At 43.7% G+C, this 27881-nt stretch overlaps 3 protein-coding genes across 3 annotated transcripts; all 3 read right to left on the bottom strand.

Moving 5' to 3' along the window:
• Window positions 1–443: 443 nt before the first annotated feature.
• On the bottom strand, window positions 444–17154 carry cenpi (centromere protein I). Its single transcript, XM_076292957.1, has 20 exons — window positions 16896–17154; window positions 15447–15584; window positions 14747–14865; window positions 14399–14506; window positions 13580–13628; window positions 13139–13185; window positions 12618–12707; window positions 12246–12374; window positions 11331–11462; window positions 9458–9578; window positions 7813–7907; window positions 7218–7335; window positions 6871–6935; window positions 6336–6445; window positions 4559–4694; window positions 3991–4115; window positions 3047–3098; window positions 2341–2559; window positions 1106–1147; window positions 444–955 (listed from the first exon to the last, which is right to left on the bottom strand). Exons 1-20 carry the CDS (start codon window positions 17068–17070, stop codon window positions 755–757), a joined length of 2271 nt encoding a protein of 756 aa, XP_076149072.1. The 5' UTR covers window positions 17071–17154; the 3' UTR covers window positions 444–754.
• Window positions 17155–17836: 682 nt separating this feature from the next.
• On the bottom strand, window positions 17837–20470 carry tmem35 (transmembrane protein 35). Its single transcript, XM_076292959.1, has 2 exons — window positions 20267–20470; window positions 17837–19174 (listed from the first exon to the last, which is right to left on the bottom strand). The coding sequence occupies exons 1-2, from the start codon at window positions 20384–20386 to the stop codon at window positions 18812–18814; spliced, it is 483 nt and encodes a 160-aa protein (XP_076149074.1). The 5' UTR covers window positions 20387–20470; the 3' UTR covers window positions 17837–18811.
• Window positions 20471–21783: 1313 nt separating this feature from the next.
• On the bottom strand, window positions 21784–26813 carry arl13a (ADP-ribosylation factor-like 13A). Its single transcript, XM_076292768.1, has 10 exons — window positions 26794–26813; window positions 25241–25348; window positions 24849–24919; window positions 24325–24574; window positions 23943–24048; window positions 23294–23493; window positions 23075–23168; window positions 22633–22909; window positions 22203–22319; window positions 21784–21881 (listed from the first exon to the last, which is right to left on the bottom strand). Exons 1-10 carry the CDS (start codon window positions 26811–26813, stop codon window positions 21784–21786), a joined length of 1341 nt encoding a protein of 446 aa, XP_076148883.1.
• Window positions 26814–27881: the final 1068 nt, after the last annotated feature.

Consider the following 27881-nt stretch of genomic DNA (forward strand, 5'->3'; position numbering starts at 1 on the left):
AAAAAACACCCGTTGTTGGCTAGTAGTACAGACGAAATAACTCAACCAATACAAATAAACCATATGTGCGTCCGAGGGAAGTAGATGTGCAAACTCCACAGATCATCCCTCCTGCACTAGAGTCGTTCTGTTATCTGTTACATTTTTGCACACAGGCAGCACCTTTTCAAGATGGTGTGTTCCTATGAGCCAAGTAATAGTCCAGATGGATCTGTCAATTAGGGTAAAATGCTGTTTTCCAGATGGTTGAGTCAGTGAGTGCAATAGATATTGATGTTTTTCCCCAAAATTGAATTTCAGCACATACATTTTTCAGTAGAACACAAATCCACAATTCACTGAAAGGTTGCAGGGACCCAAGAGGCAAAAGAAAGGAACACAAAAAACATTTTGTTATGGAAAAGTTTATTGTTATGATACAAAAAGCTTTGAATTAATTTTTTTTAATTAATGCAAAAAGTTGTTAAGTAGACAAAAGTTTTGGCACAAACATGAGTATGACCGAGTAAAGCAGTGATGAAAAATAATTACACAAACAAAATGCAATATACAAAGCTATTTACACAGACATCTCCTTAAAGAGTCTTTTTATGTCAATGGCATCCCAAAGACACTTGAAATAAATTATGTACAGTTTCATAAAGACGGGTAATGTGTTTTAAGCAGGTGTGGTCATGTTCCATTTATACTTATGACTATGGTGGTTTAAAAAAAAAAAACAAGTTGAGAGTTGTAAGGTGAGTCAAGGCAACTCTTAAGACAGCGCCGTCGATGATGACGCCACCGCTGTCGGCTGGCTGGGCTGCGAGGGTTGGCTGAGAGGCTGGCCACTGCTCGGCCGCCCATCGCTGTGCCGGGCCGCTGTCGGGTTGATGTTAACCTTAATGAAGTCCCTCAGGCCGTCGAAGCCCTGCGTGAAGAGGAACTCCACATACCACTCCCAGTACTTCCCAGCCTGGAGCGAGGGAGAGGGAAGAGAGGCGAGAGACGCAAAATCAGCACTGGTGACTCTGGGACACTGGGAATGCTGCGGATTTGAGTGCGGAAAAAAAAGCGTTTTACATAATGTTTTAAACGAACGCTAGCGATAATAGAAGAGGGTTACCTTGATGGAGTTCAGGTCGATGTCTGCGCGCTCCGGCCAACACTGATGAAGAGAACATATAAATATTCATCCACTGTCTCCCTCCCACCAGTCCCTCTCTCTCTCTGTCCGCCCCCCTTCTTCTAAATCTCAGTTGAACACTGCTGGATGTTGCAGCAGCAGGACCAAAAAAAGGTGCCTGTATTATTAAACATGACGAAAAAACTGCAGGGCTCATACGGCGGCATGAATAATAAAATGTGATTCTGTATTAATGGAGCCTTCTATGAAAGATACATGAATACCGCATTCATCTCCATGTCCGGCCTTAAACTTATTAACCAAACGGGCCTCCACCGTGTCTCCTCAGGCACAGAGCACCTCCGGAGATCAAAGCCCCCGTTACCAACTGGGCCACATCATGTCTGAGTGGACTCTGCCGTGAAGAGGCTCCCAGACAGCTGCCATTTATGAAGCGAGACTTCAAATGTTTACCCTTTCATCTTAAATTCATCACAGACCGTGATTACGATACGTAGGACAAGCAAAACTCCCATAATAAAATACACAGACTGTTAACAAGTTAGTACTTGTGCACTACACCGTGGTGTTGTGTGTGTAGTAGTGACTTCTACCTGTGCGGTACCCTTTATGAGGACAATATCACAAACATTGTGTACAAACAATCAAACAATATACACAAACGTTATGTACAATGCAATACAATAACAATTCTTATTACACGGCTCTTCACAATGCAAGTAGAACGCTCCATTGACTTGAATAGGATTTCCCAAAGTTCTAGCGGTCATTATTTTCGAAAAAATGACCGCTGTCAATGGCAACGGAGTTTGTGCTTCTAATTCAGGTCTTTTATATCACTCCGCAACTACTGGAACTTCATTCAAAAGTGAAAAGCAGACGGTTGATCAGCTGTGTTCTAAAGGATGTTTGATTCAAGCTCAGCATGTGCGAACTATGTTTCTCAGCAAAAGCCACGATGAACGGTAACAAATAGGCTATAGCCTAGGCTATGTAGGCTAAAGAGTTATATCTTGGGGAGTTTATTGTTTCGTTTTGGCAAGTAGCCGTGTAATAAGCGCGATAATGTATAGAACGCCGGTCATTATTGTGAAAATAAATCCCGACAGGGCGAACCGGACTCCTGAAGGGACTTATTTTCACAATAATGACCGGCGTTCTATACATTATCCCTTACATATATATTGCATGCATGTGGTGTTTTCCTTTCTGACCTGTTGGTGGAAGTCTATTGCGTAGTTGAGGAAAGCTGGATGGTGGATGAGGTCGAAGCAGTTAGAGTGGTCACCCACTTTGGTTCGCTCCAGCAGCGCTTCGCTGACCTGGATGCCCGACCTCGGGCTGAAGCTCCTGGAGTTCCACAGGTGGGCCACCATGGCAACCAGATAGGAATTAAACTCCTGGTAGACACTCCGGTTGATGTGGATGGACAGCTGCGGAGCAGGGGACAGGGGTCTCCATGAGAGAATGCATAAACGAGTAGAGCTGCTCACTCCTCATTGAAATACATGCAAATCTGTACATGTAGTAGGACACGGGCCATAAAGCCAAAGAGACACTCCTCCCCTTAATCCCTGCTATTACAGCAACCAGAGCAGATGTAAAACACAGCACATAATTCATGGACAGCAGGGCCCTGGACTCAGTGGGTGGCCGGCATCCTGCCTGATCAGAGATAGAGCAGAGCCTCCCCATGTCAGAATTTTTTATGGAAGTGCGCCTTCATCTAGAATGGGAAAAGTAAGGGACTATAGCAGACGCCCGAGGGGCTTTCATTATGGATTCCTAATGCGCAGCTGGAGGGTTCTTTACAAATGCATCCTTTATTAGTAAATTATGCAGCAGCTAAACTAAAAATGAAAATGGAGGGGTAAGGGGAGATAACCTCTGATTTCTGTGTGAAAAGCTCTGGGATTATACCTCTTTTTGCTTCTTCTGTTCTTCCTTGGCAGATGTCAGATTTTGCCTATACCTGCGAAAACATACAAAAATCGATTACCACTTTTTAAAATCCTAAAGCAACTTTTAATACCAGGCTAAGACTGATGCTATAACTGCTATTTTCAGAAATGTTGTTCCCAAAACCAGTTGTCGGTACACTGGATGGTGTCTGGCATTTGTTTCTTTAACTAAAGTTAGTATAACACAGCAAGCAAGACATTTAAAGAAAATGTCCTAAGGTTTTTATTATAAATTTAATAAGGACAGAATATAGGCATAGCACAACAGTCTCTGCATTTGCTTGCGTTAAGCACACTATAATAATTAAGGTCTGCACTGTGCACTCTATGGCTTAAATGGCAACCGAAGAGCAAAACAATGTGTCATTCAGGTCGGTGCTAATGGGCCTTTTAGCAGGGAATATACAATAATTAGTTATGCTTAGTATTCAGTGATACCCTGCCACTTGTAACCCCCATTTCGATCGAGGCGGATTAAAATCATTTTTTGCTTTTCAACTTTGCGATAATGCCGGAGACACAATTTCTCGGCTGGCTTCCGGTGTCAAGTCAAATTAGTGGGACGAGCTAATGAGCCTGCAAATGAGTGTGCGCCATGCTCTGACTGGACGTGCCTGACAGACTACTTCCGCCACGACGGTGAACCCTGGGGGCAGCGCGTCAGCCCACCGATTTTGTTCGCCCGACTAGTTTGCTCAAAAATCCCCCCCTGGTCCAGCAGTGAGAGCGAGACGGACGCACTCAGGGGTTATCCGATTTTCGAGCGCACGCTCATCACACAGAGAGGCAAAACTGAAACTGGAAGAGGTGCACAGTTAAACCATGCATATTGCAACAGAAAAGAATCGAGTGGGGGGGTCTGTGTGTGTGTGTGTGTGTGTGTGTGTGTTGTCCGATCGCTACCTGAACATGATGTACCCAAGCCGATCAACGGAGACTGGGTCAGTGGCCAGGAGCGCTGGGTAGAAGACGCCGGGGGGCAACATGACAAACAGGGGCAAGCTGTACTTAAGGAACATGTCGGACACCTGCAGTGAACACAGTTCAGTGACAACAGAGAGGATATGGAGTGGATTTACAGAGACATACAGACTCACACACAGACATGTGTAGTAGTGCAGTGGTAGGCATCGCCGCTTTGAATGCAGTCAGTCAGGGTTCAATTCCTGAAAGTCTTTGTTCGTACATTTGGATAGACGTCCGGCTAAATACTCTTGACATACATAAATACATAGTACAAACATTAAATACAAAATAAATATAAATCAATTAATATAAACTTAAACAACAACTATATAGTCTATATAAATTAATATTCCATCTCGAAGTATAGCTAAGCCGATTTAACACTTACGTCAGAAAGGAATAGATAATATCAATAATCATATCTAAATAGAGGATCTCATTGGAAAGTAACGAAGGATGCCAATAAGGAAGTGGAATGAGAGAGGTGGGGGTTTGTGTGCTCTACCGTCTCGTAGAAGCCCAGGGCATGGTGGAGCAGCAGGGTGTGTCCACGCTCCAACTGCAGACCCGCTGAGGTCAGGCGGCCCACAAACTGCACCAGCTTCAGCACAGAGTCCAGGAACCCCGACAGACTTAGGCTCCTGGGAGAGGATGGAGACACACGGAGACACACACACACACACACACACACACACACACACACACACACACACACACACACACACACACACACACACACACACACACACACACACACACACACACACACACACACACACACACACACACACACACACACACACACACACACACACACACACACAGATTTAGGTCGGTACAATTTGAATACCAATGAACTCAACCCGTGCCAACTTTTGTACAAAAGGAGAGCGCATCTGGGTAAGACTAGTGCAAAATCATTGCAGGCCAATGTTATCTAGTTAAAAACCACTTAGCCTGGTTGGTAAGAAAAAACAATGGTGGACTGTGGTGAAATGACACATTAAATACTGAATAAACATGTTCATCCTATTATATTCATGCGCAGGCTATAGTTTAGGCAACAGGTCCTGACGTTGTTGTGTGCAGAGAAGCATGTGCAGACTATAGTTGGCCTCTTTCACGTCATGAGCATAATTGTAGCCTAGTTGTCTTAATTCAGCTCTCTGTCTAAGCTTCAGCTGTTCGAGCGGTAGAAAGAACCGCATATCAATAGATGGCAGCGTGAATTGGCAATGGTGCTTTGGTCCTGGATGAAATTACAGTCTTTTTGCCCATGTCTTAATTGTAACCCTGCATTTGAGAAACACCTGGTGAAAATAAGCATTCTACATAGCATTCTATTGAGCAGCGCATTAAAAAGGCATATTGTAAAATATAACATTTTACATTACATTACATTTAACAGTTTTTGTTGAGCTAAACTTGGCAGCTCCACCTATTACTTTAATCACCAACTCGTGATGAACGTGGTTGAGAAAGATGGAGCAGCAACAGTGGAAAACACACTTTACAGATGTGCAAGCAAGTTAGAACATAAACTGTTAATGTTTTGACACAGTACAACCATGTCACTATCAAATAGAGGACACCAATAAAGTTAATTTAAATGTTGCGATCATCATTACCGTTGCCGTACCGTTACCAGTGCACGGTGTTCGATTTGAGACAACACTATTCAGTTTAAATTTATGCACGAGTCCATGAGTATCCATGAGTAAGCACACAGTGCTCACAGGGCGCTGAATTAAAGTGTACTGACAGAAATATGCTATTTGAGACAGAGTGATTAGCCGCGTGCGTGTACACACGTAGGCGGAGCATTGAGACCTGTGCTCAATAACATGGGGTTAACTGGGGGGGAAAAACACGGTCACCAAAACAACTCTGCAGCCGAAAACAAAGTGGCCCTGTGGGGCAGAGGTGTAAATCACCCACTACATCAGCCCTGCTGCATCACTGCTGCCTTGAACCCGTGGGCTCTTACTGCTAAACACAACGCTAGAGAGACAGAGGCAGAGAGAGAAAGAGAGAGAGAGAGAGAGAGAGAGAGAGGCAGGCATTTGGGAAGACGGCCGTGGCATCCCACGCACTGATCTGCTGACCCGGGCCCGTCACGCCTTTCAGCAGAGATATTAATTTCTCCACAAGGAAATCGAAAAAGAGAGAGCGATAGAGACAGGGGGGGCAGATAGGAGGACAGAGTGAGGATGGAAGGGGGGTCCAGGGAGGGAGAGAGGGGGAGAGAGAGAGAGAGAGAGAGAGAGAAAGGAGTGACTTACATGTTGCTGCGGTTGTTGAGACTGATGTCCAGCCCCTCCTCCTGGGCACAGACGGAATGCCAGGTCAGCCACTTCCGCAGCATGCTGGTCAGACACTCAATGACACTGCACTGCAAGTGGGAGAGAGAAACAAGACAAATGGGATGGAAAGAAGATGGAGTGATAGAGATAGCGAGAGAAAGAGAGAGTGAGAGAGAGAGAGAGTGAGAGAGAGAGAAATAAGGTGTAGTAGGGATGGATGAGTTAGTACAGGTTGAGAGATATTTGGTACCAAACTGAATGTGTAGACAACGGCAAACAACAGCGTGCAGAGGGGGGCAAAAGTTCCTCAGACTGTGTTATGACTGGACTCCAGCTAAGAGGTCCCTAACAGGGCCGGCGCTATGCACAAGTGCTCTGCATGAGAATGAATGGCGGGGCCGGGCCAGCCAAGGTTACCCACGGTGTGGAAGGAAGAGAACTGGAGCGGAGGGGGTGAAGAGAAGGCGAAAGAGAAAGAGACAGATTAAAGAATGGAGGAAGAAAATGAACTCACCTTGAAGAACACGGAGGAGGTGAAGTACAGCTGCATCAAAGGCTCGAAGAGAGCGTCCTTAATGTCTGCAGAGAAATGTCAAATAATTAAACAAATAACTAACCACAGACAGACAGACAGACAGACAGGTGTGTGTATGTGTCAACATGACTTGTGATGGGGGATGTTGCGCAACACCTGTTTCATTCCAGCTTTATCTGATGACTAGGACCATGTTTTTGAACTCTTAAGCATAAACAGAAATGTGCACAAACATGTACACAGACATGTTAACTAGTATGTATACTCTCGCTCTCTCTCTCTCTCTCTCTTTCTCACACACACACACACACACACACAGTACTCACAGGAGCTGGGCACCAGTGGAATGTCGCTGAGCAGCTCCAGTATCTGCGGCCGGTGGAGGAAGCCATCCCACACTTGCAGGAACTTGAAGAGGAAGCCCTCGGTGCTGGAGAAGCCCTCCTGTCAGGACACACACAGACAGACACAAGCATGGATGAGCGGCAGCCTGCCTAACTGCCTAATCAGTTATTCACTAATGTGGCCGCGGATGACGTGCAGGGTGATTCAGACTGACAGGGCTGGTCCATGGGGAGGAGGGGGTCTCAGGTGAGGAGACACAGAGATAAACCCACAGAGATAGAGAGAGGGGGAGTGAGAGAGAGAAAAGAGAGAGAAAGAGAGAGAGAGAGAGAGGGAGAGAGAAGAGCCAAGAGTTCTGCCAAGCACACTTTTTCTAGGGCACTTGGCTTGCACAACAACTTCTTGTAAAGAGAGAGAGAAGGCCAAAAGTGCGCTACGGGTCAGTCCCTCTCCGCCGGGGCTATGGCTTGGAGGTAGGTGTTCATGTCGCTGAGATTTGGGGGATGGCTGTCAGGGGACGTGGCTGTCAGACGTGTGAGACGTGGGGACAGGAGGGGGGGCGCAGGGGTCACTGACCTGGAGGAAGTGTTGTGTGGAGACGAGCATGCTGAGGAAGTGCGAGGCTTCGGCCATACTCTCCGGGCTACCGTCCGCAGGACCAAACAGGAACTCTGGATCACAAACACAAAAGTATGGAAACGTGTAGATGACTAAAACACGCTAAAAAAAACGCTGGCGTCCACATTGTATTTCCTGTCGTGAAACTGGTTCCTAAATACAGCAGGGTAGACCGATCGCTGTGCTTCTCACCAACATTCCGAAAGGTGACTTTGGACAAGAATTTCTTCAAGGCATTTTCAGCAAGTGTTCTACACTCAATAGACCTGAAACTCAATTAAAAAGTGATTTAGGGGAGCTGGCCACTGGCTACAGAGTGTTAGTGAACTGCTTCCACTTCCCTTTATAATAGAGCTTTGCCTCCTGAGGCCAGGTCACCTGCTGCCAGGGACTGAAAACTTTCCGATTTTCATTTTGGTTCGTTTTGAGCAAAAACATTATTTTTTTTGTTCCTGTTCCAGTGTTCCAAGGCCTCTCCTCTAAATGGTTACCGGCTAGAACATTATAGAAGAACGGTTAATAACGTTCCTTTAAAAATGACATTGTTTTCACAAATCGATTTATGGTCAGTGGCACAATACTATAGACTTTTTTTTGCCCAGCAGCCTTAAAGCTTAAATCAAAGCACATTCAATATCAAGGCTAACTGATAAACACTTACTGTGCTTGAATTCAGGCATGGGGCGAGATTTGAAAGTAGGCAAGTAGGCCTATATAATATTAAATCTTAAAAAAATGTCTGATAGCCTAACTTAAGGCACAGAAAATGTCTTGCTTTAAGCCCTGTAATACAGTGGTTCTTAAACTGGGGGTCAGGACCCCCGGGAGGGGTCGACAAAAATATTGGAGGGGTCGCAAAATGATTTGCAGTCTGAATTTAAAGACATATTTAGTCAAAGGCTGCCATTGACATAATGCCTTTGGTGTCGACATAGCCAACCTATGAGAGAAGACATTTTCTGACTCTGCTTCCAATGCCCATCTCGCAAGAGGGTCGCAAGACTTGGCCCATGTTTTTTTTGGGGGGGGGGGTCGCCAGACAAAAAGTTTAAGAACTTCTGCTGTAATAGACTTACCTATGTGTGGTGCCACCAACTGCATGACAGGCCTATAGATATTTTCCTAGTGTCTCTGGTAGTCATTTCACAAAATGTTTCAGTAATTAAGGCTACATACTGTACTTGGAAAAAATAGTTAGATAATGTTGGATATGAAAATCCTTTTTATCAACAGTGTCTACAGGGGAGACTAAATCTGACTAAATTCATCCTAGGGGTCTGGGGAACATTGTGTGGGCAGGTCACTTTCCAAGCCTATAGACTTTTGAATAATATTCAAACAAAGGTTGCTATAAGCGATGCCACATGTTTTTTAGGCTAAAACATTTGTCATTTACAGTAAAAAACACGATCTCTGTGGACAGCACAGGCTCCGAAAAGGGCACCTTTAATCGGAACGATAAATACCGTTATTAACCGGTTATCTAAAATTTTAAATAAAGTTTTCACTCCGGAACAAGTGAAATTGGCTTTGTTCCTGTTTTCGGTTACGTTCATTCAAAAACTGTAGGTTTTCATAAAGTGAGTGAATTAAGAGACCGTACCTTCGTGCAGCGCGTGGCCCAGCCAGAAGTTGAGGCGGAGGAAGGCCGACTCGTCCTGCACACAGTCCAGGTAGTGCAGAGCCAGAGCGGAGCTGAGCAGAGAGCCCATTTGAGCTGGGAGCTGCAATCCCAAACAAACAAACAAACAAACAAACAAACAAACAAACAAAGCCAAAGTAAACAAACATGAGTCACAATAGAATTAGAAATCTCGCACGAGCCAATCAGAGAGCCGGGAGAGTGTGTGAAAAAAGGTGAGAGAAGTCAGTCCACTGAGAGTAAGCGTGGGGTTTATGGGTTAGGCTTGGTGGGGACCGCCGGTGGCTGCAGAGCTCTGGGTTTCGAGGCGCACGCTGCACGACAGCTCCTCTTCTGCTCATTACACCGAGAAAAAGAGTGGAACTAAAGTGGTCGGCGAGCGCCACGCGGCCCAGAACCAACCCAGAGAGACAGCTCTGCCGGGGAGACGAGCCCGGCGCTCAGCCAAAGTGAAAAACAGCGGCGCGTGTACATGATCTCACATTCCACCACAACTCACTGAGCATTGTGTTACACCCATTTATTCAGCACTATGCCATCACAATTCATCATCCTGATGACCACCACACACCCACACACACACACACCCACACACACACACGCATGATTTGAATCATTTTTTTTCTGGCGGGTCTCTAACCATTCGCCAGCCTCTCACTGCTCAAACAGCTGCCTAACAATATGGGTGACGTGTGTTCCGAAATATAAATAAATAATTGTGTGCGGGTGGCAGATTGTCATTGGACATGGGCGAGCCTGCTCATAATTAAGGAGCAAATGCATCAGTCATTACCACAGGAACAGCGACTGGGGAACTGGAGGGGATGCGGAGTGTGACGGCTAAGAGTGCCTGGGCGCGCGCGTGTGTGTGTGTGTGTGTGTGAGAGAGTAAGTGAGTGTGTGAGAGTAAGTGTGTGTGTGAGTGTGTGAGTGCGTGCATGCATGCGGGATGGGGGTAGTGGCAGAGGGGATGAGAATCAATGATGCTTTTGCTGGGGCACTGTGACGGATTTGTTTTCTGCGCCGTGATTGAGTGCTGTGTGCTTGACTGCTCTGCGTCACCTCTCCGCCAGTGAGGGCCGCCTACAGCTGCACCGCACACACAGGCTCGGGTGTGAGTGTGTTGTGTGCTATATGTTGCGTGTGTGTGGGGGGGAGGGGGGGGGGGGTTTGATAGGAGAGCGAGCCTGTCGCAGAGGCTTGTGGCGAGCACTGCCTGAGCCCAAGCTCCAAGGCTGGACTGAAGGAGGGTCGAGGCTGCGGCAGCTGAGTTGGTGGGGATGGTTTATGTGGCGTGAAGCGGAAAGCGTCCCGAAAGCTTTTTAAAAAGAGATTCGTCAGCGCTGCTGCCCGGGTCAGCTAAGCGGGTGCCGGGGTCACTGTTGGAACGAGGCCCTCTGATCGTCGTTTGTGTTGTTTCATTTTCCCAAGACGTGTCACGCGCTTGTTCTAATCACATTTCTAATTAGTCTACTCGGTGATGCATCGCCACATGGCGTAATTGATGTGAGGCCGGATATTAGCTGCCGCTGATGGACTGCGGCTAAATACACGCATCAATTTTACATGAACAAAGTGACGAGATGGGAGTCTCTCGCAGAATCTTTTTTTAGCCACTGGTATGCTCGGAAGCGTCAGACGCACGGCACGCAAGCTGAAGTGAGGCAACGGTCCCAGCCTTGAAACAGTGACACAGCTCCACCTTGTGTTAATGAGAAAATATTACAACAACATAGAGGCATCATGTCATGAAGTCATAAATATGTGACTCACTCAGACTGTGTGTGTGTGTGTGTGTGTGTGTGTGTGTGTGTGTGTGTGTGTGTGCGTTTACCTCAATACTGTTCAGGTTGTCTAGCAGCTCGTTGAAGGAGCTCAGCTGCTGCAGGCACACCCCTCTCCTGGTGTTGGGACCCGAGCCCTCCATTGCTGGAGTCAAGGCCGGCACCTCCAGGTGATGGAATTTCTATGCAAGAGACATTGAGTGAATGAGTGTGTGTGAGTGTGTGTGAGCGTGTGTGTGTACACACATAAAAGAGGTGAAAGGAAGAGATGAAGAAGGAAATGAAGGCGTCAGCAACTCTCATTCTCCTCCATCTCTCGCCCTGGTCCCCTGGATCTTTCCCTTCAGCTTTCCTTCACAGGTCAGAGCCCATCAGCTCCAGGTACTTGGAATTTACACCGCATTCAAGAGACATTAGATGAGCCGCTGAGTTGCAAAACGACTCGCTGCAGCTTTTATCAAAATTGCGCTCGAGCTCAATGCCATGCTTGACTGGCCCCGAAAATGACTTTCGCCTGGCCAAAAAAAGTTATCATTGAAATTACCACAGGACATAAACACGAGATACTCCTGGCTCATCTTGTTTTTTAAAGCGATATCGTATTTGACTCGTTTATCAAGCGACTTCGGAGGGCCCATCCACACACTGACGCGAGGATAAACTTAAAACCCTTGTGGTTACCTGAGACATAGTAGGCAGCAAAGCAGCAGTCTGAATTATTCCATTCCTTTAACACACACGCACACACACACACGCACACACACACACACACCTTAAAGGACATTTTTTGTGCCTGAAGTTATCGAACATTTTTGAAGACATTTTGTATAATCTACTTTCAAATCTTAAACGGTCCTGCCCACTTCTGAATACCAGTGTCTGAGAACATTAAGCACGCACGCACGCACACACACAGAATATACTACACTTAAGAAGCTGTGAAAGTGCCTGCCATCTCCACATACCCTTTTTCTTGTGTTGGACTTCCGCACACCTAGTGTGAGTTCCATGCTGGGAGCCTCTTTTCCGGCATTCCTCTTCTTCAGCGCAGCTAGCGCAACCTTCCAAGTGGTGCTGTGGTTCTTGAAGCCAGCCTGCATGAGCACACACAACAGGGGGTCAACAGGATGCACAGCTACCATACCGTTTCTATTACCATCTTAAACCTTTTGGATATATCCTGAACATAAACGCTACAACAGTTAAAAAAGAAGATTCTCATTTTCATTAAGAGTAGTGCAACAAATAAAATCAACTTGACTGTATTGACACAGTAGGCATTGTCTGTGTGTGTTAAGTTAAGTTGAGGAAATGAATGCATGGCAAAGATGACAGACCCTCATCCTGGACGGCATAGTGAGCGTGACCATCTCTGGACAGAAGACTTTGTAGAGGGCCAGTAATTGCATTAGGTACGGCTGTTTGCCCTGTTGAGGAAGTAGACAAAACAATTAAATTCTCTATCCAGAAAAATAAAGTATTTTGCTGAAATAACATAGAACGAAGCCTGTTATGTTTCTGAAACACATAGAAACTGTTATTTATGTCTAACTCATAATAACACATGGTTTGTTTGGAAAAGCGCAAGCATCTCTCCCTTGATTTTCTCCCAGAATGCACCTTGTGTGCTAAATTCTTTTATTTATTTTTTTACAAACATTGTTATGTTCCTTTCTTCCTGTGGTTGAAAAAAAAAAAAAAAAAACTCATTCCACTTTAACAACTACAAAAGTACTGCTAACCTAAATTGCACCATGAAAAATCTCTTCATTCAGAAAAATCAATAATAAAAAAAACACACAATTTAAAAACCAATCTACACCAAAATGCTGGAATAGATCATTTCAGATTTATTTACCATCCTGCCTTGAATGTCCAACAGCTTTCGAACTCGGAAGGGCTTCACTGGGAGAGACAAAAACAGACACAGGGTGATGAAGTTTGGAGGTGAGTGCCAACACCATTCAAGAGAAAAGGAATGTATAGATTTATGCCATGCTGCCTAGCAAGGCTCGAGTTCACACCAGCTTAATAACGCCAACTCTTACGAAATGCCTCATATACTTTGCTGATGACATTATGTGAGGCTGGAGGCCACAGTGCTTTCAGATCACATCTATCCAGACCAGTCTCCAAGAGTAATATGTGGCATGTAGTGAGTGCAAAACTAATCTTAACAAGAAGTTAACACACTGGGAAACAATACGAGGAAAAAGGGACCAAGTCACAATAAATCCATTACTGGGCCGAAAGTGCAAACATGGCTAGGGTAACAAAAAACCTTAGCAATCTTTCTTACCATGTCCTTTTATGGTTAGAAGGTATAACAGGTGGCAGATGAAGGGACACTGTGGGCAAATAAGGGAAAAAAGACACACAATCAAGAATGGCTGTGGACTGGGGTACAAAGCAATTTCCTAAAGGTTTGCTTCAGTGAAACATCCCAGTAAAAGCTATTTGAAATTACTTCCATAGAACACCAGTTCACATGAAATCACTTATGAAAGTCTGTGTGCATTTCAATGAAAAATCCTGAGGATAATGCTTCATGGAAATGTGAAATCAGAACAAAAAGCTGAGATATTTCTAGGCCTGTCACTTTCACAAAAAATAACAAAAATGTTTCTCCTCTGCTCTCTCTTATGTCATTTCAACACATGTTGGCGGATAAAATTCAGATTCAATTTCAATATTCAATTTTGAAGCGACAGACCCAGATATCATACACAGGGATGGCCTTTCTGCCCTGTCATCTTACAAGCTAAATTTGATTAGCTTATTAGCCAATCTGTATCCACAACTACCGTCCAAACCCTCCCCCATCCCATTGAGTGGCCTTCTAGAGGGAATCTCATTAGGGATATGAAATTTCCTCATCACTGAACAACCAGAGGTGCATTCAAACTAGCAAAATAGGTGAACGTTTTACGTTTGCCTCGAGTTCTCCACGAAACATTTGCAATCAGTCGCAAACAGTTCAAGGAGGTTGTTCTCTGTGGAAGCTGGGTGTGAGAACCACGTGAGAAATGTAAACATATTCGCCACGAACATTTGCCATTGTTTGCTGAATTTGAATGCACCTCAGTTGTGGGCCACTTATAACTGCCACCGGACTCACCAAACTTTCATCAATCACAAAGCTGAAGATGAAGCCATAGATGGCCCTTAGGTTGTCTTTACAGTCAATCATGTCAAACATCGTCAGCACCCAGCGCAGGAAAAGGATCTGGAACACATCAAAACACCAGCTAAGTCACCAACCACCACTAAATTATCTCTTCAAACAAATGTTGGGGGAGTAAATAACAACATGCAAAGGTAATGAATTACAAGTGATCAAAAAATTAAGTCATGCTCGAGAATAATTATTAAAATACAGGCATAATATATTGTCACTATCTGTCAAAAGTTAAAAACATTGCAAGATTTACAATCATTTTGCAAACCGTTTTAGGATGTTCTTTACCTGCATGGATTGGGGCATTTTCTGTGTGCAGAGCCATGAGAATCCTCTGACCACAGCTTCCTGGGGCACTACTGAAGCCGGAATCAGGAACCGCAGCACCCGCGACGATATCGAGCTCCCTGCGTAGGGAACACAGTTGGCTTAACAGACTGCTACTGCAATTATCCATTAATAATCAATAAACAACATGACCATCTGTTAACTTCTTTGTGTTTCATACCAACTGGACTGTCCTTTCTGTTCAACGGTTCTGAACACAATGTTTGGAATTGGGAACAGTTCAGTCTTCTCAAAGAAAGAGATAGAAAAAGATTTCCGAATTCCTGTAGCATAGCACTAGCAGCTCTTTTCCATTTCAATTTCGGAGGGGGGATGGAGGAGGGTCAGTTTCCTACCCGAATCGAGAAAGATGCTAGGTCGGTAATCGCCTACAGAGGGCTGCTCAGACTATAGCAGATGTGCCGTTTGTAATGTTACGAAGTTATGTGCCATCAAAATGATTTTGGAAATGCTATGTTAAGGTCAAAAAACTGTTAAGGGTGCCTTTAACTTTGTGTTCTTCATGTGTCCTTCAGAGACCCTTGCTTAAATAGTTACGTCCACTAATCAAAAACAGGACTATGTACTTTTAACGACACATAAGAATAGTTAATAGCAAAGATGTAAGAAGAGTAATTGACATACAACAGCAAATACTTACTGCAGCGCAGACTCATGGCGAACTCCAGCATGGTGGAGACGGCGTCTGGGGGAAGCCCCTGAGCCAGGGCCATCCTCTCCACCTGGTCTAGGTGCCTTAACAACTCATCATTCCCATTCACAGGCGTGCCTGCTTTAACTGAGACCAATATCAGACAACAAATTATGCCATCAGCAAATGCCAGCAGAATTTATATTCTAAAAGACTAAGCATATTGGGTCATTTAATGGTGGATATGTGATTACGATAGTATGTACTGTGACCTACCCTACAGCAACTGTAGTTAAAGACTATGTCACTCAAAACAGTTTATGTGGTGCAATCCGATCTAATACCTACTATAAGTATGTATAAGTATAAGTATAAGTAGGCAGTAACCATAACCAAGCCCTTAAGTTGACAATATTTGTGTCATAACTGAATAATTTCCTGCACATTAATTTCTAAATATAAGATTTTAACAAATTGCATCTTCCGGCCCCCTGTGATATACCGAAGAACCAGGGATCATCTCTGCCTTCCTTCATGCCAATTAGGAACACTGTCTGGACTCACTGTTATGAGTGATATGATGTTAATAAAATTTCCTATGTGACCCATAATACATTAAAAAATGTTAACTCTATTAAGACTGCATAATACTGAGGAGGATGCATTGTACAGTAGCCTAGTCTGTCTAACAAGTAAGAACACTTTGAAGCTATGTTCTCTAGTCTCTAGTACAACAGAAATCATGACCAGGATTTTTGACACTAGCGTAATTTCTGCTCTTACTCCCTGTTATAGAGGTTTGACTTGGATATTGCATACAGGGCATCAAATCATACCTCACGCATGTAAACACAACAAAAGTGTACATCACATCACAATGCACACTACTTGGCACATAGGCTATACGACACACTATCATATATCATATAAATATGGCACAAAAATGTGTGTAAAAATGGAAATGAATCTTAAACATGCCACTCAACCACTATGCCATAATGTTATATAACTAGTTCGTCCCGTATAGTTGATAACATTAATGTAATTGTTGTGATACGTTGACACAGTGAAACATCACAAGATAACTTGACAGATGGCCAATGTTGACGTTAGCCCTAGACAATGCTATACCGTCGAATACACTGTATTTAAATTTCAAAACAGGGCATCTATGTACTGATTATATAAACATTATCGCAAACGACACTAGTCCGTCTAATATTTGGGACTGTTTCATACGGGTTCCTGAGAGTTTGCTAATCTGTTTGTTAGCTATCATAGTTAGCTACCGTTGGGTAACTTTAGCTTTAACTAACTATCATAAGATTTAGTAGTTAACGTTACATCAAACAAGTTGTGTAGTTCAGTATGCAACTCTTAAGTAGCTCAATAGCAATAACAGTCTCCGCGGAACGTAAAAAACAAATGTGATATAGAAACATTAACGTTAAATGTTACCTTGGGAGAAGTACTTAAACGCCACCAAAAAGGGAGCCTCCGCCTCACTTTTCCTCTTCGCATTTTCTGCTAGACGCAAACTTCTGTTGCTTGAACTAACGTTACAAGAAGAATCGTGTTCATCTGAACAATTTGTCGCTCCACCTAACTCAGACAGACTAGATGACCTCGTCATTGTTGATGAACATTCAAGGTAAACATTCAGTTCTTCTTGCTACATTTTCCCATTTTCGACCGAATGAATTCAAACAAATATCAAATCCTTCCCGCGACCGTTTGCGCAGGCGCACTTTGGCTCCTAATGGTCACGTGGTTATGTGACGTCAGCATGCGTTGGTTCAGAACCTTTTGAAGGCAGGATAATTCACATTTACTTACAATCAATGCACAAAATTATGACTTCATCAGTTAAACCCGAGATACATACTTACATATGGGCATATGGGGAAATGTCGCCAAAATGGCTTTATTTACATTATAAAATCAGATGTTTCTGTGCATGTCTGTCCTCCCTCCACCAGGGGATGTAGTCTAGCCTAGGCTAGACTGTCAGAAGCAGGTCATGTCAGGAGCCACTGGCTGTGTCTCAAACCGCATACTTCCGTCAGTACACTGCTAGTGTGCACTGAGCACTTATTTCTGTAGTGCCTACTTTTCGATGGTTAGTACTGTCCCAAAAGGAACACTTATGATAAAACACTTACCGGAAGTGACATCCATTGGCGCCCATTTAGTGAGAGTAGTGTCCATATATCCACACTGAACTTTTTGACTGTTATTAGAGCATCAACCTGGTACTTTTTTGTTTTTGCGTTATCTGCACTATATACTTAAACTAAGTACTTTTTGAGGTTTGAGACACAGCCACACACTTTGGTCTACTACCAAAATATGACTTACCTGACTTTAAATAAAGCAGAACTCATTTTGGTGGGATAAGTCTTTATTAGGTGCTCATTTCCAAATGGCAATTGATTTACTGAATGTGGTACAGCAGAAGCATACAATTCTTTACCTATTTCCCAGCATGATATGTTATATGCTGACCTTTTTTAAAAAATAAACATTTTGGGAAATAAATCTGGGGATGAAAAGGGTTCTTAGCTCAACTTAACATACATTAACATTTTCCATTTAAAAACAAATTATCGGCATGTTTCCTCCTCTTTACGAGTCTGTGGAATGAGAAGGCATTGTTTCTTCATGCATACAAAATAGTATCTCTTACGGAGAGTCATTTTTTAAAACACAACATAAAAAAGGAGCAAAAAACATGGGACTAAAATCACTACCATTATACAACAACATTATGATAAATTCAACCAATTTAATCAACTTTAATGATTCAACAACTAAATAAAAAATAAATAGCCTACTTAAACCTTGGGGAATTAACTAAACTAAAAAAAACACAGTTTCTTATAGTATCAGATCATTTATAAAAGCATCAAGTGTAGTCTTTACTGTAAAATTAGTCCTTTCAGCATAACATTACTTATTCTTCAACAGTAGGAGTTATTTCAACTGCATGGCTGTTATGTATCATGACCTTTGATGTGGAACCTACGTAAACAGAAAACATAGAAAAGGAATAACAGATTGATGGTTGCAACGCGTGTCTTCCTTCCTCTTCACAGAGCTACATATCAAACAGTTGCCACAAGGGTGAATAGAGACAACACAGAGGCTATGAGCAGTGTTACTGCCTCTTTGATGACCATGGTTGGACAGAACATAAGAGAGCTGATGAGTGTGATAACCGGTCAGTCAGGTTGGCCAGGACGGGGCTTTGGTGAATGGAGATCACTCTGTGGCGACTGTCTTTTGTCTGGACACCAATCTCTTTCATCCAGCATAAAATGTCCTCTCTCTGGCCCTGGCCTGTCCTCCGGCCAAGCCAGGGGGGAGAGGCAGGACTAGGAGAGCTTGACTTTGTTCTTTTCCTGGGCGCCAACTTGCGCTTCCCGGCTCTCCTCCCGCTCTGGCCGGTCGTCGCTCTGGCGGGCGATGAGCAGGCGACACGTGAGCAGGATGCCGAACACCAGGGCGTGGGCATAGCGTTTGAGGGGATCCCCCACCAGCTGGTGGAAGAACAGCACGGCCAGCATGACCAGCAGGAGCAGGAAGTTGGCCACGTCTTTGGGTTTTCCTGGAACCAGGGTGAGGACCACACCACAGCTCACTTCCAAGGTGCCGATGATCTTACGCAAAAGCACTGAGCTCACACCAATCTTTTTCAGTCCTGGCAAGGCCTTGGCATAACTCTTGTAGGCCCTTTTCTGAAAATCAAACATTGAAAACGTTAACAATCAGTCAAAACAAGTAAGCAAGAACAGGAAATAATCTATAATGACACATATGCCTTCTAGAGGTTGGCTGAGGCCTTTTCTCCTTATTAAGGCTTTCTATTCACAAGTGTCACTTTAAGAAAGTACTGCAAAATCTAAACAGGCTACAGTAGCGCCATAATTAGGCATGCCTGGTAGGGAGTTTAAACTGGGGGATGGGCAGCCCTATCGTTCAAATCAGCCTTTTCAATTTAGTTTAAACCTTACAGGTCAGGGAAAACTCATGAGACTTTCACAATTTATGGGTCCAAATATGCATACTTATGCTAATGCAAAAGTGTACCGCTCAGATGGTTTCAGTGTTGGATCAAACTAGTAAATGACATGAGGCAGATAGGCTACTCCACCAGCAAAGAAAGGCTAGTTAGTACATACCTAAGCTGAAGCATGGCATGCACATATTACCGGTCTAGCTCAACAGCCGACAGTTCAGCATCAGCGTCAGCATCAGCACCAGACGGCGCAGATAGAATTTGCTCGAAAGCGCCGCCATTACCGAAGTAAGAAATTATTAACATAGCTAAAGAAATGTAACAATCCTATCTTTTCCATGTAAATGTGGTAACATGACCACATGTGAAAGTCCATTTTAACCAAATTACAAGAGAAAATACAATGTCTCCATATAGCATGACCAATTGCTGACACCATTTAGCTTCACGTGTGATTGATCTAACTTTCATTAAATATATTAAGGTTGGTAACTCATAAACACGCCTCTATGCCGAATCTGAAAACGAATCATTTATCCGTGTATTTGTATTTTCAAAACGAATTTCACGTTGTGCTGCGGGCTATGCAGAAAAGAGCACCATATGGCAATAATGCTCTGGATGAGCGCATATGGGTAATTATGCTATGGAAATAAAAATGAATGAATGAACAACAATTGTGTGTGATGAAAATCGGAAAATAAAAACGTTACCGTCAATACAGTAAATCTACCAACAATACTGCTGTGACCCAGGTGCACCAGATGCCCTCGATGTGGCTATCGCAGGATGCAGCGCGACGACCACTTACCATTTCATTGTACGCATCTTTGCTCAGTCTTGGCGTGAGTTTAATAGTGCCCATGAAAACAAAAAATAGACCCAGTGCAAAAGAGAGGGCAACAATGGTTATTGTCCTTGGTGAGGCCATCTTCGGTTAATTTCCCTGCAGAGTCCTACGATCCGAAAATAGGCTATCCGTTGCTGTGTTCGCCTACTGTAGCCTAACACTAGGTTACCCACAGTGGCCTGTGCAGAAGATACATGTAGGGGGATGGGCTCGCAGCGAATCAAAAATGGCGACGTGCCACTTTGTTACAGGGTCCAAGTGTCCTTTGTTTTGAATGCCACAATCAAGTTATTTTTCAACACATGCACGTGGAATATCGTGCAGACTATTATTCAAGACATTTTTCTTATTTTCAAAGTGATGTACAGGCTGCTTATTGTCTTTGAGTATTATTTCTGCAATGTATTATGGCAAGAGAAACCTAATAGCCTCCCATTGTTTACATTAGCATTTCATCAGGTCATTCTTAGTGACCTAAATGTTGCCACTGTGACCCACTGATGTAGTATGGATGAATAGATTTCCATATCTAACCAAAACAAATGAGTAACAATTCAAGGCAACCAGTCAAATCAGTGCCATGGTATACAAAGTTTCACATTGAAAGAGTGTCAATGGAAATTCCAGTTAGAAGTATTTGTTTAGGCTATCAACAAAAAACAAGATGGTAGAAAATATGTATCTTGTTTTATTTAAATGGGAAACATCTGTGAAGTCTGTAGTCAGATAACATCAGTTCTACACACATCCACCTCTGAAAATGCAGACAACGTCCTGCCATACATGGTCACAGTATGTGATTAAAAAAAAAATTGGCAACATTCTTCATCTGGCAACTAAAACAATTTCAACATCAGTTCTTTTGAAAAGTGTCCCCCTTTTTTACAAGAGGAATTATAAAAAAGAAATTCACACCAGCATAAAGAACAGAGAAAAACATAAATAAATATCAGATCTTATCATCAAATGGACTGTCGAATGCCACTACATACGTTTACATACAAATATAAATAATCATGTACAGCAAAATCACAATGTTTGGTCTTACCATAGTACATGTATAACATTTGAAATACATTATACTGACACATTCAAAACACAGCAGTCTTTAGAGTTTCCATTTCCTTTTTTCAGCGTTGAACTAGCCTACATTTTTATTGGTTTCAGGTAGAACATCAGTTGACTGTGAGAATGGATGCAGACATCCTAGAAGCCATTGACATGAGATGGACTTATCCAGGGTTAGGTCGCTGCTCGTCTCTGGAATGCGCCGTTTCTGCTGCCTCTGGGAACAAGTCTCAGATAGGCCTCGTGTCCTGAAAAGTAGGTTTGGCTGGCGCTCCTCAGAGAAGCGGCTACACAAGGATAAGTCACCAAGGAGGAGCCACGGCAAGCTCATAAACCCCTGGACAGCTGTGCGGAGGCCAGCTTACGGGGGTCATCACATGGCCGAGACTTCTGCCAGAGCGGTCGGGTGGTCACCGCTCCAGACCCTGGTCTTGCTCTCTCTCCTGCTCCTGCTCCCGTTCCTGCTCCTGTCGGGCTTTTAGAGCCAAAATTGCTTTTCTGTAAAGATCTATCAGGAAACAGGGAAAATTGGACACATTTGGATTTACAGGTCCTACAGTATGCACATGGGCTGCCCCCATCTGGTCAAGGAGGGAACTGCACCTCTTGGTCTCTTCTTGTTCCTCTCTCTCGGTGTGTGGTTTTTTCACACTAATGTGTCTCTGGCTGTAAATTTAGGCTTACATTGGCCAATAAATACGCCTTATCGATGAAAGAGGCTGCTGAAGTTCTGGGTCATGACATCCTGCTGGACCAGACTTTGGGTGCCCACTACTTCTACCACAGTTGGCACAGTTCACAGGATCACGGCTACAACACTTGTACTTACCAAAAGTGGCCGAGAGATCCACAGGCTGAGTGTATGCTGCTGGCACTTCAGTGTTGATCTTGTTTTTCCGTTTGACCTTGATTGTCTTTTTCTTCTTTTTCTTCTCCCCCTTCCCTCCTGAAACGCATGTCACCAGACAAGAAATGATGGAGTGCTTTGCAGTCAGTAGGTGCAGGGGCGCAGCTAGAAAATGTGGGCCCCGTTCCGGGCCCCCTAATATTATGTAGTATTATGGGGGGGGGGGGGTGCTCTCTGGGGGCCCCCTGTCAGTGCTCGGCCCAACTTTCCCCGCCCTAGCGCCAGTAGGTGACTTACACAATAAATGCAAGAAGCCACTAATGTAGATTTTCTGTTAATATGGTAGGTAACCTTAGTGTGTTTTGCACTCAATAATGCTAAAAGACATTGTCAGCAGCACTTCACTGTATACCTTTGGAGGGTTTGGAGTCATCGGTGTCGAGTGATTCAGGCAGATCCAAGGTCTCCTCTTTCACTTTTACTTTTCGCTTGAGTTTGCTTCGTTTCCCTGGCAACAGGGCGCTGCTGGCTTTCTCCTTCTCGCTGTTGTGCTCCTGTTCGGCCTCGGCAGCCTCACCTTCATCAACCTCCTCTTCACCGTTCTCATTCTCCCTACTGTTTTTGGCATTCTCCTTCTTCATTTTCCCCTTTACCTTTTTTTTCTTTAGCTTCTTTTTCAGGGAGTCCTCCTAGAAGATTTCAAATTAAATTTCAGACATTGAGCTCTTCAACCATTCCATTGATCCATTCAATCCATTGATGACTGCCCTCCATGACTAACCACAAAACAAGGATAACCTGCAATGGAAGGGTGTCATGAAGAGTGAAGGGCAAGGAAGAAAGAATTGATTTACCCTGTTCAGAATATCTCGGATAGGCTGCAGTGAGCTGCCTCCTTTCGATTTCTTGGTCTTTTCCTTGCGCAAGTCACTTTTGCTTCCAGGATGCCTGAACAAGAATGACAAAATACAAACCAGTATTGTTAAATTTGTTTTGTGGTAAGAGAACATCTTTACTGAACACAAGGTGGCAGTTTTGAGCCATAGGCTACTGCAGAGAAGCGACGCTCTAACCTCTGTTCTTTGGTCTTGCGGCGACCTTTCTCTCTTTTCTTTTCCCTCTCGTCCTGCCCATAGGGCTTCCGCGCGTCACGTATGATGCGCGCACAGAGCTCGGAGTAGTCAAGGCTCACGGCCCGAAGTAGCCAGCGCAAACCCCTCAGCGTCTTCCTGTCTGACCACCTCCTCAGGTCCAGTAAGGCTGAGCACGGCTCCTGTGAGACAATACAGAAGGGACGGGATGGGCCTTCACATCAGTTCACTGTCCAGACTTCGGTATAGTATTCATAGATACTGTATAACAGACATGTATCTATTTTTAGATATAACATAAAAGTAATGCATGGTCATAGCTAATCAGTCACCAGTTCATAAACATACAGTAAGTATGGCTTCCAGATCTCCATGTTTGAGTTAGTGTTGAAGCTGATGCTCATCACTGGCACTGAGGTCAAAAACAGCTGACAAACTGTTTTTATACCATGTGTAGGTGTAGATGGATTGTTGTGGTGAAGATGGATGGATTGTAGGTGAAGATGGATGGATTAACAGGTGAAGATGGATTGTTGTGGCTGGGGTGTATAGAAGCATCGCTTTGGACAAAAGCGTCTGCTAAATACAATGACCATAATAATAACCATAGAAGTAGTTTTTTTTAACTCACGATGTGACACAAAGACCGGCTTTTGTTGACAAGCTGCTCCAGTGAGAGAATTTCAATCAGCTCACTCCCAAGCATGGAATTCACTTTGTCTTGCTTGTTGGCTAACCTAAAGATTGGTACATGGAAAAAAGAATACTGTGAGAGAGAGGAATGAACAAAATCTGTGTCTGTGTGAAACCTACAACGCAACATATACATTTAGATAGTATATACTGCATACATTTACCTTTACAACAGGGGTGAGATGCATCATGTCACACACAAAATACTTCTACTTTCATTTTCACTGCTTAACTGCATTATATGTACTATACAGACTGGGTTGTATTTACAGTGCACACAAGCAGGTGCATTTGTATATGTCTTGTGTGAGTTGGCTTACACCAGGAAAGGTTTCCCAGCCACCCTGGGCTGCCTCAGGATGTCCACCATCTCCTCCTTGACCTCCTTGATCCGGGCCCGGTCACTGGAGTCCACCACGAAAATGAAGCCATGAGCCTCTCCGTAGTGCGCTGTCCAGGCCTCCCGTTCCTCTGAAGCTCCTCCCATGTCCAGCACGGTCACCAGGAAGTTCTCCACTCGCAGCTCAGTGCGCACGCAGCCCTGGGTGGGACCCACCTCACCTGGGGGCACTGCAGCAAGAGAGCGGTCATCAGTCAAGTACAAAAGCCAGCGCAGCGCAGAAACAAGACCATCTTTTGAATTTCAAGACATTAGTTCAATATTTGACTTTTTTTTTAGCTGATTTGGTTACCGCCTACTAGATTATCTCTGCTAAAATATGCACCTAATTATAAATAATAAGTTCTTAACATGGTAAGGACGTCTACTGTACACTGTCATTTTAATATGAATAATATGAATACTAATCACAAAAAGAAGACTTGAAGTGCAATAATTCCTTACCTCCCAACATTCCTCTGATTGAGGAGGTTTTCCCTGCATTGTCAAGACCAACCACGAGCACTGTGGCTTTCCTGTTAAAAGGAAATAAAAACAGTAGGCTTATAATATCAGTGTGCCCACTGGCAGCATTGAGAGGCTGCTCGTACACTCTCAAGGGAATCCTGTGTTCAAGACCGTCATAGTATTAATGAGTCATGGGGATTACTGCCATCTAATCCTTCTAATAATAACAAATGGTGACTAAACACTGAAGGTATTGCCACACTGTGAGGTAATATTCAGCATATGGTGGTCCTGATTATGTTACTGAGCAAGCACAGAGAATCATTATGTAAACAGGATGAGAATAATGTGATGGTAAGATGACATTACAGCTACAAACGGACGAGTACCTCATGGGTTGCTGGAATTTGGAGACCCAGCTGCAGCAGTTGCCAATCAGGTTGAACATGTTGAGCTGCGGGGAGCAGAGTGGCAACCATCTTCTCCTCAGATCATACCTACAACACCACACATGCACAGCATCTCTCAGGAGGGCTGCACGCCAACTCTGTTCACAGGAGCCAGTAAGACATCGTCACTACTGGCCAACTAAGCTCATGTTGTCAAGCGTCTAAAAGAGGAGGTAGAGGATTATCAATGTTTTCACAAGCAACCAGGTTAAAATACAGATTCTTCCTATGCATACATTACAAAGATTTTTGAATAATGCTAAAATAATAGATATATTTTTGAATTTGCTATCCTGTTGTCGTATGGATACATAGGTCGGAAAAATAAAATCACATGGCATGAGGAATGTACAACACGGCACATGGCGGCACAACATACAGTAGCAAATGGTGAGAGTATCATATTATGTTGAGATGAACTAGTCTTTAAGATAATTCACATCTTATATTTTCAGTACATTACTAATACTAATTTAAAACAACATCTGAATTCGTCAAGAAAATAGTTCTTCAAAACTTTTTCCCACAACATTTTTCCACTTCACCAAAGAACTGTAAGGAACCACAACTGCCACATATCTCATTATCTCCATCGATTCCATTGTTCGTTCTACAAGTGTTCTACCCACTTGAATCCCAACCCACACCAACAGCAGCCTCTCTTACCAGTAGAAATTATACAGCCTGGGCTCCATAGCTTGCAATTGTTCTTCAAACCTAGTACAACTGACAGATACGGTTCTTGACATTTTCTATCACCCATCCACACTTAAGATAGCTGTTGTTCTAAGAGAGTATCCCCCTCTACCTTCTGAATCATGGCTTCATTTGGGTTTCCTGGCACAGCCTTCGGATTTGTCTGGGTAGGATAATGGCGTCTACACCTGTACCACACAAAAGCCCATAGCTACGTGTGACGTTAACAGGTGTGTTTGGGTATGAGGGGAGGCTTTAGGCTACGGAGATCACTCAGTCTGCCTCAGCCTTCTGTTCTCAGCATCTGTTTGAGGTAAGCTCCTCTAGGCTGGTCTGAGAACATTAAAAGGTCTCTTTTTTTCCCGACCTCAAAATAGAATGACCCATTTTTAAGTGTTGTCCATGTTCTCAGGCCTGCAGTAATGTAATTACATGTACTCACTGCATGTGTGAGTTTTGGAGTGTTGCCTCCTCGCCATATCTGAGACCGAGGCCGACATAACCATACAATACTCCTTAGTTAGTAAAACCTAAGGTTATTTTGTTTACTGTAGATTTATTGAACATTTAAACAAGCATATTGGGAGTTCTTTGCAGTATAGATAATCTGTATGTAGCTCGCATATAAGTGAGTTGCCAAAAGTGGTTGCCTGTAAACACAGTAAAGCCTGTGTTAATCCTCCAAGAGAAACTACTTGGCAAGTAAGTCTGTGCATATGAGATTGCAATCGAACATTGCACCTCTACATGTGGGTATAATGACGAAAGTAATATGAAGTAATCTCTGAAGTACTTACAGCAATATGTCTGTCTCCATGTGGTTGTTTGTTTTCTCCACTGTAACATCTTGACCCTCCAGTAAAGAAAACTCCTCAGGCTCCAATTATGTCAGTAATCCCCTGGTCACCCCATATGGGAGGTGCCAGGCATGACATGTCAATCACAGCCTGTCAGCCAATCTGTGATCTGTCTATTTATACTGGCCAGTGCTCAGAGCACAGCATAGTGATTATTTGGGTGAGATGAGATCTATTTCCTGCCGCAGGTTAGCTGACCTGTGACATCGGGTGAGTCACCTGGGTTGAGAGGGCAGAGAGGTGTGGGCCTCTGGTCAGAAGATCTGATTGCGATGTGACGAAAAGCCAACACGACACATGTCAACACGACTCTGTAGTTGCTAGTCAGTGTTGCTGAGAAAGGCAAGAGATTACTCTGCAAGGGAACAGTGGGTTCCAACGATTGCTACACGCAATAACTATGTTCTTTATATGCTTCACACACACTCCAGACTGCATGCACTGGTGAATTGTAGATTCATTTTCAACCACATTTTGACATTTGTACATGACTTTTCAATATTTGTTTAAGGTCCAAAAGAAAACAAGCGGAATATGAATCATCTCCTGAATTATTTCATGAATGTATAAACTACAGTATATAGTAGAAGGGAGGTCACCCCAGTGCAAAATCAGTTGAATGTCAAATGATTCAGAATGGCATGACCTTTCAATATTTGTATTACGTTGACAAATAAAGATGCCTATTTCATCTTTTGAACAATCAAAAACCATTTAGAAAGACCATACCAAAAGCACAGGCCTGAAAGTAGTAAAAAACTAAATTCAACAACCTGTGACTACTGACACAAGTCAGAAAACCTGTGATCACTAATGCAAAATAGCATACCCTAATTGCACTAAAAAGAACTGTGGAACTTTCCCAGGTTTGGACTGATGGGCTGTTATTACATGTGTGCCTGCATTACTGCATTACATATGTGCCTATCTGCATGTTTTGGGTCAGTTGAGACTATGATGTGTTCTGTTCAGATGGGGGTCCAGCATGTTTGGCAGGAACCGGGCCTGGACAACCACAGTAATTGGTT

Source organism: Alosa pseudoharengus, unplaced genomic scaffold (genome assembly GCF_046254945.1).
Source record: "Alosa pseudoharengus isolate Yale_2024_CS ecotype anadromous, Long Island Sound unplaced genomic scaffold, YU_APseudo_1.1 YU_APseudo_1.1_scf_19, whole genome shotgun sequence".
NCBI lineage: Eukaryota > Metazoa > Chordata > Actinopteri > Clupeiformes > Clupeidae > Alosa > Alosa pseudoharengus.

Bases quoted from the DNA above. Each gene is read 5' to 3' on its own strand.
- cenpi (XM_076292957.1), bottom strand. From the start codon at position 17,070: ATGACGAGGTCATCTAGTCTGTCTGAGTTAGGTGGAGCGACAAATTGT. The intron at 12,708-13,138 runs GTAAATAAATCT...CTTCCTCAACAG, and splicing joins TGGACATTCAAGGCAGGATG to GGCAAACAGCCGTACCTAAT. The intron at 4,695-6,335 runs GTAAGTCACTCC...ATCCTCTCCCAG, and splicing joins CTCAACAACCGCAGCAACAT to GAGCCTAAGTCTGTCGGGGT.
- arl13a (XM_076292768.1), bottom strand. From the start codon at position 26,813: ATGGAGACAGACATATTGCT. The intron at 24,049-24,324 runs GTAAGCCAACTC...ACCAATCTTTAG, and splicing joins GCTGGGAAACCTTTCCTGGT to GTTAGCCAACAAGCAAGACA. The intron at 22,910-23,074 runs GTAAATCAATTC...GAAATCTTCTAG, and splicing joins TCCGAGATATTCTGAACAGG to GAGGACTCCCTGAAAAAGAA.
- tmem35 (XM_076292959.1), bottom strand. From the start codon at position 20,386: ATGGCCTCACCAAGGACAATAACCATTGTTGCCCTCTCTTTTGCACTG. The intron at 19,175-20,266 runs GTAAGTGGTCGT...TTTGATTTTCAG, and splicing joins AAGATGCGTACAATGAAATG to AAAAGGGCCTACAAGAGTTA.